This window comes from Galeopterus variegatus, unplaced genomic scaffold (assembly GCF_000696425.1).
Source record: "Galeopterus variegatus unplaced genomic scaffold, G_variegatus-3.0.2 Scaffold745, whole genome shotgun sequence".
NCBI classification, from domain to species: domain Eukaryota; kingdom Metazoa; phylum Chordata; class Mammalia; order Dermoptera; family Cynocephalidae; genus Galeopterus; species Galeopterus variegatus.
Window position 1 is genome coordinate 200681 of NW_007726856.1, and position 16851 is coordinate 217531.

General features: G+C 44.8%; 1 protein-coding gene across 1 annotated transcript in view; it reads right to left on the reverse strand.

Moving 5' to 3' along the window:
- CRACR2A (calcium release activated channel regulator 2A) overlaps positions 1 to 16650 on the reverse strand; it is a 65945-nt gene extending 49295 nt beyond the window's left edge. The window contains exons 1-2 of the mRNA XM_008572017.1: positions 16435 to 16650; positions 852 to 963 (exon numbers count right to left, since the gene is read on the reverse strand). Of these exons, the coding sequence (XP_008570239.1) occupies positions 852 to 963; positions 16435 to 16650 (328 nt within the window). The remainder of the gene's footprint in view (positions 1 to 851; positions 964 to 16434) is intronic.
- Positions 16651 to 16851: the final 201 nt, after the last annotated feature.

Here is a 16851-nt window from a genome sequence, read left to right on the forward strand (position 1 = left end):
CTGGCTTGGGACACATCTCTGTGTTGGTTTCTTCTTTCCCTGACGAGACCTCTCCCTGCATTGTCCTCCAGCAGCCTGACTGTACTCCATGTCATCATCCCGGTTGTCCCCACCCCTAGCCTCACTGCACTTCACAGTAACAAGTCACTCAGCGGTTCTGAGCGCACTTTCTCCAAATGCACGCTGCCTACTCTTATAGCAACCCATCCTATCCTCCCAAGTCAGTTGTGAGCTCCTGGAGGTCAGAACAGGCACCAGATACTTCTAAGAAAATTATATGGCCTCTTGCATGAGGCAGACATATGGTAAAATTTGTCTCTTGGTTTATCTGGTCTGATAGTGTACCTGGTGTTCATGGATCTCAGTTCTCCTGGAGAATGACTGGTCTATTCAAGCCCTCTAGAAATCCCTCTGAGAGCTGGTATCTCTTACCCTGGACTACTCAGCCAGCCTCAGGTTGGAAAGAGCCATCCAGTCATTCCACATTTTTGTCTATCAAGGCAGAAAGGAGGGACTGTAAATCTCATCACAGCTCCCCCTTTCATGCCAAGCCTTTTGCCAGAGCTTCTCTCATTCCCCTTGCCATTCTCAGACAGGAGGGGACTTGGCAGTTACCGTGCCGTAGGCACTGATAGAGCAGTGCTAGAGGCGGTCGAGGTGGACGTGTGAAAAGAGGCCCAAATAACCCAGAGCCTGGAAACCTCAGCTCTGGATCCCTGAAAGGATCCCTGAAAGGAGGGCAGGAAAGCTTGCACTACATGGTCCCCAGAACTGGAGGGGACACGAATGCACCTTATACAGCTTTAGGTGGACCCATAACCCTGGGGTCCCCAGCATCCCTCAGAACTTACTAAATCCAGAAGTGAACTCCTCTGGGGTCAGAAAGCCATTGCCATCAGTATCCAGGGCATCAAACACATCCTCCAGTTCCTCCAGGCTGAGGGGCAACTCCTTATGGAGCCTCTGAAAACAATCCAGACTGCACTGGTTAACACCGATGGTCACAGTGGCTGGCCTGGGACTGCAGAGCCTTCTGCCAAAAAATGTCTAGAGTTTGGCCCAGCCCTACAAAAGCCGGGAGCTAGCTTCTGTGTCTAGACCGCTTCACCATCCTCCTCCTTTCCAGATTAGAACAGCTACCCCTGACTGGGTACCTACTGATGTACTAGGCACTTCGCTGGGTGATTTAGAAATAAATTCATATCTATCTACTTATCTATCTACATGTAATTCTCATGACAACCCCGTGAGGCAGGCATTATTATCCCCATCCTACAGGGGAAGTATGAGGTTAAATTACCTGCCCCAAAGTCACATGGCTAGTAATGACATAGCCAGGAGTCAAATCTAGGTCTGACTCCAGAGCTGGCACCCAGCCTCTGTAAAGGACTAAAGCTGTACAGGACTGAATACCTCTGTAGGATAATACCCACACATTGTGCTGTGATCAAGTTAAATAAGGTAAGAAATGTAAAGCAAGTGGCATAGGCCTGGCACAGAGGAAGCATTCAGTAAAAAGTGGTAGGGAGGCAGAGAGAGAGAAAGAGGGATGCAGAGCCCCCGAGACCACTCAACGAGTGACCGGCAGAGCCAGGCATCGTACCCAGTCTCTCCTGCCCTGCCTGAGCCTGCTCCCCTCTGCCACGCCGCCTCCCCTATGGAGATGCAGGTGTGGGCCACTCAATGTCAGGGCCCTTCCCTGAGGGAAGAGCCTTGTGTTGCAGGGCCCCAACACTGCATTTGTAAGTTCCTACGGGCGGGTATTTTGGTCCTTTTTCCCTGAGCGTTGCTAGATAAATCCCCTTACTCTCTCTCTCAGTGGCCTACGCCTGTCTGTGGTGTCCCACTCCTGCTCCCTGCTGGCTGACAACTGATTCCAGATAAGGTGTTAACTGCTACTGGCTTATGGGATCAAGCCCCCAAGAATATTTGTGTTTTAAAGGGGGACTGTACGAGACGGTGTGAGGAGGTCATAAATAAATGCTGGACATGAGTCCTGGGCTGACTAGGACCTCACAAGGAGGGAAGGGCAGGGACCGGCTGATGGGGTAAGGGACACGGTGGCTGAGCTGTTGATGCTCCCCCCCCCCCCCGCCTTCCTGTCTGAGTGCAACGGTCCCACGACAAGGTTAGTTTGCACAGCTGAAGCAAGTGTCCTCTTATCCCCTAATAATCTGCCTCCCAAATGAGGACTCATTATCTCAGTCAACCATCCCCTTCCTCCCAGTTATGCAAGAAGCAACTGCACAAAATTGCCCATGTGGAAGTGACTGACAGCTCTGTGCAAAGGAATACACCCCTCTGAACAATAAAAAAGAGCTGGTAGGTGTGAACGCTCATGACGGAACTGCAAGAACACTGGCTTGATCCTATGGCAATCTTCTAGCTGATAAGCCATAAAGTTCAATTTGGCAGGTATGGGCATTAAGGGAGACCATGACGCACTGCAAAGTGGGAAGACTGGTGACGTGGAAGCCATTTGGAAGAACTGAATTAAATATGAATGGGTGTTTCAAAAAAGGAAGGGGAGTGAGAGAGTGTGCAATGATTCTAGAAGTGCATCTGTTTAGCACACGTGGCATCTCTGGCTCACCAGCAATCCCTCAACCAGCCATCTCAGAAGCCACGGTTGGAGGACGGGGTGAGAGGGAGGCGACTCTGCAAACAGGAAGTTTGTTAGCTCCATTTGAAACAAAAGGACTCACACTAAGCTAGGGTGAGATCCTGAGCTCCCGTCACACCCAGATTCCGGTCCTTTGCTTCAGGTAATCATTCCTCCACCCGCCCTCAGCTCAGGATTGCTGCATATGATCTAAAATCTTGCACTGTGCTGGAGCTAGAAATGAGCTGGAAGAAAATTCCAGATGTCAGTGAGACCCTCAAGTGCCTTTCATCCAATCTCCCCCCCAACACACACACACACACACACACACACACACACACACACACACACACGTATCTTTCCTCTTGTGAGTGTGAGCTGGGAAAGGCCATTCATACCTCTCCGTGGCTCACTCCTGACCAACAACACTGCTGACCACAAATCTCTCCTGTTATTAACCCAATCCTTCTTGTCTGCATCTCAAGTCAGTTTCCTCTTTCTGTTGTCAGCAAAGATGAGGAGGCAATATTCTGTCTTCCAAGTAATTCCCATTCCTCACATCCCGGCAAATTAGTGCTTCAGCCTTCTCTGCAAGCTCAAGTCAGTTTCCTCTTTCTGTTGTCAGCAAAGATGAGGAGGCAATATTCTGTCTTCCAAGTCATTCCCATTCCTCACATCCCGGCAAATTAGTGCTTCAGCCTTCTCTGCAAGCTGCACGACTCCGGCTTCCTCACCCTTTCTTTACTGTCCCTACTTGAGAAGTCTTTTACTCTTAATACCATAGTTATCTCTATTTATCCTTCTTTTCCGGGTCTGCCGAGCCATGTAAAACCAACTTATTCCCTGTGGTCCCCTGGGCACCAGGTGCCGTCTACGTTTTTAACTAAGTGAGATAAACAGGGTGGAGGGAAACAAGATTGTTTATTCCACTGTGCAGTAGGCCCCTGAGGCTGAGATCTGCCTACAGTCACAGTAGAGACCAGAGCTGGGATCAAGAGCCCACTGCCCACCGAGGCCTGAGCAGCCGTCTGCCGCCTCCCAGGCGTGCTCACTCTAGACTCCCCTGGCCATCGTCACCTCTCCACACCAGCCACCTGCACTGCCACCATCAGAACCAACTTCAGAGACTCTCTTGCCAGCACCACCGAGAAGCGGCCTGCGGAGGCCCCGCTTCACTCCCCGCATCTGCACACAGCTGGAAGGGCAGACAGGGCGGAGGAGAAATGGGGGAAGGCAGCTGGCCCTGCTCGCCGTCCTGCCGTGGCCCAGGGCTCTTAGAACTCCATGGCTCCTTAACGCAGCCACCTTCCCTCTTAATTCCTGCATCACTTCCTCAGGAAGGCCTTTGTGGCGCTGCAGGTTAGGTCAGGTTGTACAGGCTCCCAAACCACATTTCTCTCACTCGTAGTCTTATCTCCATTCACATTTCATAAACAGACAGATGGTGCTTGATGAATGTCTGCTCCCTCAGCGCGCTGAGACCGGGACCTCATTTGATTTTCCTCACTACTGTGTCCCCAGCTCCAGTGCAGTGCAGACAAACAGCGAGTATTTAGATATTTGTTGCATGAACGAATAAATAAGTGTGTGACTAGAAGCGATGGCAGGAGGTCCTCAGCTCCTGTCTACAGAGCGCTGGTCTACACCCCACACCATATGACCAGCCCAACCGCTGAGCCCAGGCAGGGTCTTATAAACTAGCCTTTCCGGGATCTGCAACTGGAAGCAATCCTGCAGCAGCAGCACTGAGGGCTCAGGCTCCCAGAGCCCTGGGAACATGACATCTTCTGCTTCACTACAGCCAGACTCCCTCACCTTCCTGGTCACCAGCCCAGCGACATGCCTATGTTATGCCTATGAGTGTAAAGCTCATGATTGCACAGTTTCAAACAGCTTTTCAGTGAAACTTAACCAGAGGAGATCCATCTTTATGGCCAGAATTCAACTTTCCCTTCTTCTGGGGCATTCACAGCATTCTGTTCAGACCTCAATGCCAGCACTAACTGCTTTCTTCCCTGTGGCAGAGCTCAGCTACACCAAATATCTTCAGCATTAGAGTGTGAGGTCTGGGAGGGCAGGATCTACCTTTATCTTGCTTTGTGCCTTGAGGTGCTTGGCTCAGGCTGATTGCTTGGTGTAGACCAGGGTTTCTCAACCTCTGCACTGCTGACATCTTGGAATGGCTAATTCTTTGCTGGGGGTGGGAGGTGGGGACAGTGGAGAAGAAGGAAGTAGAGGGGCTGTCCTGTGCATTACAGGATATTTAGCAGCATTCCCGGCCTTCACCTACCAGATGCCAGTAGCACCTCCCTCTCCAGTCATTTAACTAAAAAATGTCTCCAGACATTGCCAAATGTCCTCTAGGAGACAAAATTGCCACCGCTCATGTAGACTGGACTCAAACAAGAATAGCACAGCTGGGTATGAGTGGAAGGTGTCCTCTTCAGCAGAAATGCCCTTTCTTTATCTCTGAGTCAGGACATAAGATTCACACTTGAAATCACAGCGTGATGGTGCAGACACTGTGGATACTGATATGGTGTCTCCTCAAAAAATTAAAAATAGAATTACCATATGATTCAGCAATTTCACTTCTGGGTACATACCCAAAAGAACTGAAAGCAGGAACTGGAGCAGATATTCACACACCCATGTTCATAACAGCATTATTCACAAATAGCCAAGGTGTTGAAGCAACCCAAGTGTCTATTGACAGATGAATGGTTTAACAAACTGTGGCACATCCATGCAATGGAGTATTGTTCAGCCTTCAAAAGGAAGGAAGTTCTGACACATGCTACAACATGGATGAATTTTGAAGACATTATGCTAAGTGAAATAAGCCAGTCATGAAAGAACAAATATTGTAAGAATCCACTTATATCAGGTCCCTAGAATAGTCAAATTCATAGAGACTGAAAGTCGAATTGTGGCTGTCTGGGCTGGAGAAAGGATGAATGAAGACTTACTGTTTAATGGGTACAGAATTTCTGTTTTGTGGGATGAAGAGAGTTTGGGAGATGGTTGGTGATGTTTGCACAACAACGTGAATGTACACAATGCCACTGAACTGTGCACTTAAACGTGGTTGTGATAGTAAATTTTATATTATGTGTATTTTACCACAATTAAAAAATATATCGGAGTGTGGAGGACACCAGGGACCAGGCTAAGACAGAGTACACACACAGTGCATTTACAGAGGGATTCCCAGGTCCCAGTTTTAGGGCTGAGTGCTCTGCATGCACAAGCTCATTTAATTCTCTTCTAATGCTGGAAGGTAGCTATTAATAATTCATGGCCGAGGAACTATGGCCTAGACGGGTTAAGAGACTTGCACAAATTCACATTACCAGTAAGTTGCAGATTCAGGACTAAAACCTAAGTCAGTTGATTTACTATAAAAATCTTTAAAAGTTTTCTTGTTAACCTAAATCAGGGGTTGGCTAGCATTTTCTGTAAAGGGCTAGGGAGTTCATATTTTAGGCTTGCGGACCCTTCAGTCTTTGTCATAACGACTCAGCTCTGCACTGCAGTGTGAGGGCAGCCACGGACAATACATAAGTGAATAAGCACGACCGTGTTCCAGTGATACTTTACTGTCAAAACAGGTAGCAGGCCAGATCTGGTTAGTTTGCCAGTCCCTAAATGATTCTTAAGAGTTTGGCTAAGCCAGGAGTTCTAGGCAGTGTTGGGGAGGAAGGTACCTGCCATTGGTAGATAATCATTTTACTCCTTAAAAAAATCCGGAGAGCCCCGACTGACAGCACCAGCATGCTGGACACCTTGCAACCAGCAGCACTTCCTGCTCCTGCTGCAGACACTGGTGCTGAGCAAGTGGTCAGTGACAGCCACCACCACCACAACTGCTGCTGCAAGGGTGGCTTTCTGCCATACCAACAGCCACCACTGCCTTATAGGTGGCCTGTTGACCACTCAGCAGCACAGACAGAAGGAGAGTCACCAGGGGAGCCCGGGGAAAGAGGTGAGTGAGTGCAGACCCATGACCCAGTGACCCACCCCACAGGGGGAATTACGCTGCCATATGCAATAGCACACCTGGGGTGGGAGGCATGTGTGCAGCCCCTGGGACTGCCTTCACATGGGGAGAGACACACGCAGAACCCACAAGAGTACAGAAACCAAGGATACCCAAATAGAGTAAAGAAGAAAATTTCCAATCATCACCAACCCATCTCTCAACTGGGGGAAGCAAGGTCCCAGGAAGAGCCTCTGCCTGTAGGAAAGAAGAGAAAACCTGCTCAGGGTCACCTATTCAAACCAAAGAGCATACCCTAGTGCACCAACCAGGGTCAGGAGACCTAGCTGGGGTGCCAACCAGCTCACCCAGGTCACCCACCACAGCCAAAGAGTGACAGGACACTGAGGCACTTCCCCAAGAACTCAAGAGCTTGCCTGCATCCTGTACAAACCAATGTAGTGTCACCAACCTCACAAGCAATCACTAAGTGCCCCAGAGACTATGCCATGGAGGCACCCACATGGATAACAGCCATCCTTATAATATGACCCTTTCTGTAACTAAGATCTTCTGTTAGGTCTTTGGATCATGTTTTGTTATTTTATCTCTATATTTTTCCTCTAACCCCATAGCTTTGTCTCCAATTTGGTGTTTTGTTTTGTTTTTTTAAATCTTTTCTTCTGATTATTTGTTGCTATGTATGGGTATGCAATTGATTTTGAATTTTAATCTTGTGTCCACCACCCTTACAAGCTCTCTTATTCAAATAATTTCTCTGTAAAATCTCTTAAATTTTATGTGCAAATATGTTTTCTGTGAGTGATGTTACTTTGAGTTATTCATGTTTAAATTTCATATTTTCATTATCTTTTTATGATTTTTGATCAAAAATAGTTAAATATTATCAATTTTATGTGGTTCAACCCACCATTAGTACACTGCCTCAAACTTCCAGTATAATACCAGATAGTAATAGAGGGTATTCTTGAAAAAAAAAAAAAAAGAAAAAGAACAACACTGAATTCACCTGAAATATCCACATGGAGACTAAAACACCATGTCTACCTGGAACCAGTACTAAAACAACCCACTCAATGGTCAGTATAAAACACAGCTGCAAGAGGAACTTCCTCTCCTCAAAGACCACTCCAGAGTACTAGAAAATGCAACTGCTCTACCAGACGACTAGAAACCAATGCAGAGATAGTAGAAATATGAAAAAAAGAAAAGAAAAGAAAATTAGGAAGTCCTTGACATGACTGAAAAGGAATTCTGAGAAACAACCTTAAGGAAATTCAATGAGATACAAGAAGACTCAGATGACACAACGAAGTGAGAAAAAATATACCAGATCTGAAGGAGGAAATGTACAGAGACTTATGCCTTGAAAAGGAATGTAGCAAAGCTCCTGGACATGAAGGAATCATTCAAAAAAAAAAAAAAAAAAAAAAACAGGGTTTAAACAACAGGCTAGAGCAAGCAGAAGAAAGAATTTTCTGACATTGAAGATGGTCTTTTTGAAGTAACCCGGGTATACATAAAAAAGAAAAAAGGATTTAAAAACATGAAGAAGATCTAAGAGAGCCAGCAGATGTTTTGAAGCTCAAAAACATCTGAATCATTGGTGATCCAGAAGGGGAGGAGAAAGGGAAAGGCACTGAAAACATATTCAGTTAAATAATAACAGAAAACCTACCAGGTATAGGGAGAGATATGGACCTTCAGATCCAGGAGGCTCAAAGATCTTCAAACAGATTCAATCCAAAAAGGACCTGTCTGAGACACATTATACTCAAATTGACAAGCTCAAAAACAAAGAGAGAAACTTAAAAACAGGAAGAGAAAAGCATCAAGTAGCCTATAAGGGAGCCCCCAGCAGACTAACAGCAGACTTCTCAACAGAAACTCTATAGGCCAGAAGAGAATGGGATGATGTACTCAAAATACTAAAAGAAAAAAAATTGCCAGCCAAGAATACTATACCCAGCAAGGCTATCCTTTAGAAATGAGGGAGAAATAGCATACTTCCCAGACAAACAAAAACTGCAAGAGTTCACCACCACATGACCAGCCCTACAAGAAATTCTCAAGGGAGTACTGCATGTGGAATCTGAAAAACAATAATCACTATCATGAATACACAAGAAAGAACAAAACCCACTAGTAGAACAAAAGTGCAAATGAGAAAGAGAAAGAAACTTTATCTAACCACCTCAAAAAACAAACAAACATAGAAGACAAACAATAAAAGGGGAAGAAAGAAACAAAAAATATTTAAAACATTCAAACAAAAGTCAATGAAATGCCAGCAGTAAGTCAATATCTTTCACAAATAACCCTAAATGTAAATGGATTAAATTCCCCACTCAAAAGACACAGACTATCTGATTGGATTAAAAGGCTAGACCCAACTATATGCTGTCTTTAAGAGACTCACCTCATCTGTAAAGACACACACAGACTAAGAGTAAAAGGAAAGAAAAAGATATACCATGCAAATAGAAACAAAAAATGAGTAGGAGTAGCTATTCTTATATTGGATAAACTAGCCTTTAAACCAAAAAAACCATAAAAGAGTCAAAGAAGGCCACTATATAATGACAAAGGGATCTATCCAGTAAGAAGACATAACAATCATAAATATATATGCACCCAACATTGGATCACCCAGCTATATAAGGCAAACATTATTAGACCTAAAGAAAGAGATACACCCAAATAAGATAATAGCAGGGGACATGAACACCCCTCTTTCAACATTGTTCAGATCATGTAGGCAATAAATCAGCAGAGAAACACAGGATCTAAAGCACACTTTACACCAACTGGACTTAGTAGATGTTTGCAGAACATTTCATCTAATTGTTCAGATCATGTAGGCAATAAATCAGCAGAGAAACACAGGATCTAAAGCACACTTTACAGCAACTGGACTTAGTAGATGTTTGCAGAACATTTCATCTAATGACCACAGATATTCTGAAGAAATATGCATTCTTCTCATCAGCACATGAAACATTCTACAGGGTAGACCACATGTTAGGTCACAAATCAAGTCTCAACATATTTTTAAAAACTGAAATCATTTCAAGCATTTTTTTCAGACCACGATGGATTAGAACTAGAAGTCAATAACAAGTGAAACTCTGGAAACTATGCAAATATATGAAAATTAAACAACATACTCCTGAATGACATATGGGTCCAAGAAGAAATTAAACAGGAAATCAAAAAAAATTTGAAACTGATGAAAATAAAGACACATCATACAAAAACCTGTGGGATACTGCAAAAGCAGTACTAAGAGGGAAGTTTACTGCAACAAACACTTACATCAAAAGAATAGAAAGATTTCAAATAAACAACCTAATGCTACACCTCAAAGAATTAGAAACACAAGAACCATCCAATCCCCAAATTAGTAGACAGAAAGAAATAATTAAGATTGGAGAACTAAATGAAATAGAAACCCCCAAAATGATACAAAAGTTAATGAAACGAAAAGCTGGTTTTTCAAGAAGGTAAACAAAATAGACAAACCATTAGCTAGGCCAACTGAAAAAAGAGGAAGACTCAAATAACAAAAATTAGAAATGAAAAAGGAGACATTACAACCAATGCCATATAAATACAAAGAATCATTAGAGATTATTATAAACAACTATATGTCAAAAAACTTGAAAACCCTGGAGGAAAAGGACAAATTTCTGTATACATACAAACTATCAAAACTGAACCCAGAAGACATAGAAAACTTGAACAGACCAATAACAAGCAACAAAATTGAAGCAGTAATCAGCAGTCCTCCAACAATGAAAAGCCGAGGACCACATGGCTTTACTGCTGAATTCTACCAAACCTTTAAAGAGAAATTAATACCAATTCTCTTTGAACTATTTCAAAAAATTGAAACAGAGGTCATTCTCCCAAACTCATTTTATGAGGCCTACATCATCCTGATACCAAAACCAGACAAAGATACAACAAAAAAAGAAAACTATAGCCCAATATCTTTGATGAATGTAGATGCAAAAGTCTTCAGTAAAATATTAGCAAATAGAATACCAGAATACATAAAAAATATACACCATGATCAAGCAGGATTCATCCCAAGAATACAAGGATGGTTCAACACATGCAAGTCAATAAATGTGATACACCACATCAACAAAATCAAAGCAAAAAACCATATGATTATATCAGCAGATGTAGAAAAAGCAGTTGACAAAATTCAACATCCTTACATGATAGAGACTCTCAGTAAATTAGGTGTAGAGGAAAGTACCTCAACACAATAAAAGCCAAATATGACAAACTCACTTCCAACATCATCCTGAATGAGAAGAAGCTGAAAGTCTTTCCCTTAAGAATGAGAACAAGACAAGGATGCCCACTTTTACTTCTGTTTAACATAGTATTGGAAATACTAGCCAGGCAGAGAAAGAAATACAGGGCATCCAGGCTGGAAAAGACAAAGTCAAATTGTCCCTGTTGGCAGACAACATGATCCTATATATAGAAAAACCTGAAGACTCTACAAAAAAACTCTTAGAGTTGATAAGCAATTTCAGTAAAGTCACAAGATACAAAATCAACATGCAAAAATCAGTAATGTTTTTATACTCCAACAACGGACTGGCAGAAAATGAAATCAAGAAAGCAAGCCCATTTACGATAGTCACCAAAAAAAAAAAGCAAAAACAAAAACATAAAAAAACCTAGGAAAAGAGTTAACCAAGGAGGTGAAAGATTTCTAGAATGAGAACTACAAATCACTGCTGAAAGAAACTAAGGAGGACATAAAAAGGTGGAAAGATACTACATGTTCTTAATTGGAAGAATTAACATTGTGAAAATGTCCTTATTACCCATATCAATCTACAGATTCAATGCAATCCCCATCAAAATACCAATGGCATTCTTCACAGAAATAGGAAAAACAATCCTAATGATCATATGGAACAACAGAAGACCCTGAATAGCCAAAGCAATCCCGAGCAAACAAAACAAAACAAAACCAGAGGCATAACACTACCTGATTTCAAATTGTACTACACAGCTATAGTAACCAAAACAGCATGGTGCTGGCATAAAAACACACACAGACCAATGGAACAGAACAGAGAACCCAGAAATCAACTCACATACTTACAGCCAGCTGATCTTTGACAAGGCACCAAGAACATATGCTGGGGAAAAGACTGCCTCTTCTATAAATGGTGCTGGGAAAACTGGACATCCATAGGTAGAACAATGAGATTAGATCTGTACCTCTCATCATATACTAAAATCAACTCAAAATGGATTAAAGACTTAAATGTACATCCTGAAACTATAAAACTCCTAAAAGAAAACATAGGGGAAACACTTCAGGAAGTATTACTGGGCAAAGACTTTATGGATATGACCTCAAAAGCACAGGCAACAAAAGAAAAAATAAACAAATGGGATTATATCAAACTATAAACCTTCTGTACAGCAAGAGAAACAATTAACAGAGCAAAAAGACAACCTACAGAGTGGGAGAAAATATTTGCAAACTATGCATCTGACAAAGGGTTAATATCCAGAATATACAAGGAACTCAAACAACTTAACAGTAAAAAAATACACATAACCCAATTAAAAAATGGGCAAAGGAGCTGAACAGGCATTTCTCAAAGGAAGATATACAAATGGCCAATAGACAAATGAAAAAATGCTCAACAGCACTCAGCATCAGGGAAATGCAAATCAAAACCACACTGAATTATCATCTCACTCCAGTTAAGAGTGGCTGTCATCAAAAAGACTGAGAATAACAAACGCTGGTGAGGATGCAGAGAAAGAGGAACCCTCCTACGCTGCTAGTGGGACTGTAAATTGGTGCAGCCACTACAGAAAGTGGTGTGGAGGTTCCTCAAACAACTACAGATAGCACTGCCATACGATCCAGCAATCCCACTGCTGGGTGTACACCCAAAGGAATGGAAACGATCATGTCGAAGGGACACCTGCACTCCCATGCTTATTGCAGCTCTATTTATAATAGCCAAGAGTTGGAATCAACCTAAATGTCCGTCAACAGACAACTGGGTAAGGAAATATGGTATATTTACACAATGGAATGCTACTCTGCCATAAAGAAGAATGAAATACTGCCATGCGCAGCAATATGGATGAACTTAGAGAAAATTATGTTAAGTGAAATAAGCCAGGCACAGAAAGAGAAATACCACATGTCCTCACTCATAAGTGGGAGCTAAAAATAAAAAATAAAAAAGAAAGATACAACAATCACAATAATATGTTGAACTTTCAAAAGAAGAGAACAGAACCAGAGGTAGTTGGGGGGGGGAAGGGAGCAACAGAGGAATGGGGTAAATGGCCACAAAAATTGATTACATTGTGCAATGTAGAATATACTAATTAATTATCCTGATTTGAACACCACATATTGCACAAAGGTATTGATATTCAATGCTGTACCCCACAAACATGTACAATCAACTCTGTTCCAATTTAAAAAAACCCAAAAACCCAGGGAAACAGGGATTTTGAGCCTCTCGGGTTTTTTCAGAGCCATCTCCTGCCGTCCTACCCTCATCTCCCTCTCTCATGCCCCCTCCTGCCTTCTTTCTGTCTGAGGCAAGGCTGACTTTCACTTGGGGCCCTTAGCCCATGACTCTGCCTCTCTAGGGTACTGCACCAGACCCAACCCTGCACAGCAACATCTACCCCAGCTCTGCCTGGAGTGGTCCCCTCGAAACCCAGAGAGGTGTTTTGTGGACAACAGTGTGGGATCTGAGGGGCCATTGGTGCAGCTGAGGACTCTAAACCACTGCCTAAACTCTGCGCACAGAGAGCACACCGTCCCTGCAGCAGAACATGTGCATGTGGAGCCCCGGGCAGATGGCAGCTTGAATTCTACACTCAGGGCAGCCCACCTCAGGCTCCTCCATGGTTTCTCCAGGGACCCCAGTTTTAAAAAGCACCAGGACTCTGCTCCTTTCTTTCTGTGGTCCCTGCTTGGGCTAGCTACTTACTGGTGGGCTCAGACCACCACGGCAGTCTCCACCACCTCTCAGATGATCGCACGGTCAATCTCAGTGTCTGCAAACAAACTATTTCTAATAGGGAGAAGAAGAGAAAGCACACGGGGAGAGGGGCTTCTCTCTCTCATTCTTCTTTGAAAACAACTGTGAGCTCCCTGGGACTTTCCTCCAGCTCTGCTTCTCCGCCCAGCTCCTCCGGCCCCTGGGTTTTCCCTCGCACTTGGCCCCACAGCCTGTCCTTCCTTGAGGACCATCCTCTGCTGTAATGGGCCTTTCCTGGTTGCTGAATGTGTGTGTACATGAAGAATGCAGGCTCTTCCCCTTCCAGTTCCCACGAGGCTGTGCTGGGAGCCGAAGGTGAAAAGGTGGCAGTGGCCTGGTCCAAGGAGCTGGACACCAGCCACAGAGGTGGCCATGCCCACAAGCAGCTACATGTGGGAGTGACAAGCCCATGAGCAGATGCCCGAGGGGTCTTCCCCGGGAGAACCCGGGCCCACGTGGGCTCCACAGAGAGCCGGGCTTGGCTGTGGCAGGGCTACTCTTCTGCACGCACCTCTTCCCAGCCTTCCTCCAGACCCACCAGCGATAGCAGCCACGGGGTGGCACTTAAATGACATGTTTTGTTCCCTCACTGGACAGCACCTTCCTAGCCCGAAGGACTAAAAATTTCAAATGCTTCATTTTCCACAGGTACAGAAAACCTTTGGAAAATGAAGTGGACAGTAGCAACCGATGCCACGATGCACATGTACCTGCTGGTGGCACGTTCACCCCCACTTCCCCTGCCTGGGTCAGGGTGAGGACTGAGCGGGAAGCCTGAGCAGGGCTGTAGCTGAGTCGTATCTCTGGGACTGGATGTTTCTGACTAACTTCCAAGTCAAATACAAATTAATCTCCAAAAACATACACATCACAGTTTAAACTCACCAGCCTCTTCCTCCCTTCATTAAAGAGTAGGGTTCAATGAGGGTTAATTGGGATATTTACAGTGAGGGTGCTGAGTCGCACAGTGCGTGTGGCCTGGAGCTGACTCTCAGAAAGTGTGAATTTCCTTTTCTTTCTTTCTAGAGGGGATAATCAAAAGTTAAGTGTCTATTAAAGCCACCATCAATAACCACCACTACCACACGCCCGTGAATGACTATGATGAAGTTCACAGACAGGGGTTTGTGAAGGTTTTCTCAAAATGTGCTAAATCTGGCCTTCCACATGGAGCAGGACTTTGGGATGAGTTTCAGTGACAGAAGATTTTTGGAAAGCCAATTACTGAAAGCAAGGGTGGGCTGAGCTGGTGCTGTCCCCTAGGTTGTTTTACTCAATGCAAGCAAAGACTGGATGATGGAATGTTCTAGAAGCCTAAAAACACCATCCTGTGGGGTCAGGGAGAGAAAGAACTGCCGTGTTTCATCCAGGCCACAGGCCCGTTTCTCAGCCCGCACGCCTCGCAGCTGACATGTACAGCAGAGGTGGAACCGGTACCAGTGAGGGTCTACATTTCATCACCCCACTTGTGTGTATTCTGAAAAATGAGACTTAAAGAAAGAAAATAACTGCCGTGTTTCATCCAGGCCACAGGCCCGTTTCTCAGCCCGCACGCCTCGCAGCTGACACGTACAGCAGAGGTGGAACCGGTACCAGTGAGGGTCTACATTTCATCGCCCCACTTGTGTGTATTCTGAAAAATGAGACTTAAAGAAAGAAAATCTGACCATCGTGGGTCTTCCTTCTAATGGCACGGGTACACGTCCCTCCAAAAAATGCTCTAGACAGAGTGGGCAACAGAAGAGTGGGGGGAAAAGAGCTGCTTTCATACGCTCTATGGGAGCCTGAGTTTGGTCTGCTCACATTTGGGAGAAATCATGACTGCAGCATGAGAGACCTCAGTAAGACCCTAAGAAGAAGGTTTTGACACTGAAGGTGAAAAGGCACTGGAGCAGAGGAGGGCAAACTATGTCTCTGGGCTAAACCCCACCATCACCTATTTTTGTGTGGCTAGTAAGCTAAGAAAGGTTTTTACATTTTTAAATGTTTGGAAAAAATATCAAAAGAAGAATAATATTTGGTGACATGTGAAAATTATATAAAATTCAAATTTCAATGTTCATAAATAAAGTTTTATTGGAATACACCATGCTCATTTGTTTGCATATGGCCTATGGCTGCTTTCGTGCTACAGCAGCAGAGTTGAGTAGTTGTGGCAGAGACTGTACGACCCACAGAACCAAAGAGATTTATTCTCTGGCCCTTCATGGCAAGTTTGCTGAGCTCTGCACCAGGCACGGTGTGCGCTGAGGCTCTGCACACCATCTCTCTCATGACATGCTTCCAGGGGGTCAAGTGTGGTTGGGTTTGAGGGTGAGAGACAGATAAGGTGACCTCCAGAAATGCCTTCCTCCCAGGCTCTTGCACCTGAACTGTGTCTATTCCTAAGGCACACACAGCAGAAGTGACATCTCTGTCACTCAGAGCAGCACTGTGAAGCATCAAGCTGGTGCTTTTATACCTTTAGTTTTGGAAGGTTCTTCTTTGTGTCTTATTTAAGTCCCTTATGTCACTTTCACCAATTCCCACAATCCTGAGAAGTTACTGAATCAGAGAAGGGACCAACCCCCAAGTCTGACAGCAAGTAAAGGCCAGAAATAGAATGAACCCAGGAGATCTGGCTCGCAACAGAGTTTGGGCTGACACTTCCTTCCAGGGCAGAACTGATAGCACCGTTTCTGTTAAGGATGTCACCTCCAATGGGGCCCTAACTCAAGACAAGGAGATGGTGCCATTTGGCATTCCAGGCGGGCAGGCCCAGGGGCCCCTCTTACCTGCAGATCCCTCCTGGCAATGAAGCCCTTGCCCTCGGCGTCGCAGGTCTGGAAGAACTCCTGTGCCTTCCTCAGCATAGCCAGCTGGCCTGGTGCCTGCTCCTGGATCTCCTTCCACTCCAGGCTGTCCAGGGAACCTAGGCAGGCCCTGCTCCCCTTTGGCCCCTGGCAGGGTCTCTGGGATCCGGAGCTCACCCTCCCATCATGGGTAGCCATCCAGATTTGTCAATTTCTTCAAGTCTTTTCAGAACCTGAACATGGAGGAGGCAGGCCCTGCTCCCCTTTGGCCCCTGGCAGGGTCTCTGGGATCCGGAGCTCACCCTCCCGTCATGGGTAGCCATCCAGATTTGTCAATTTCTTCAAGTCTTTTCAGAACCTGAACATGGAGGGTGGGAGAGAGAAGTGGGTGTGAGGAGG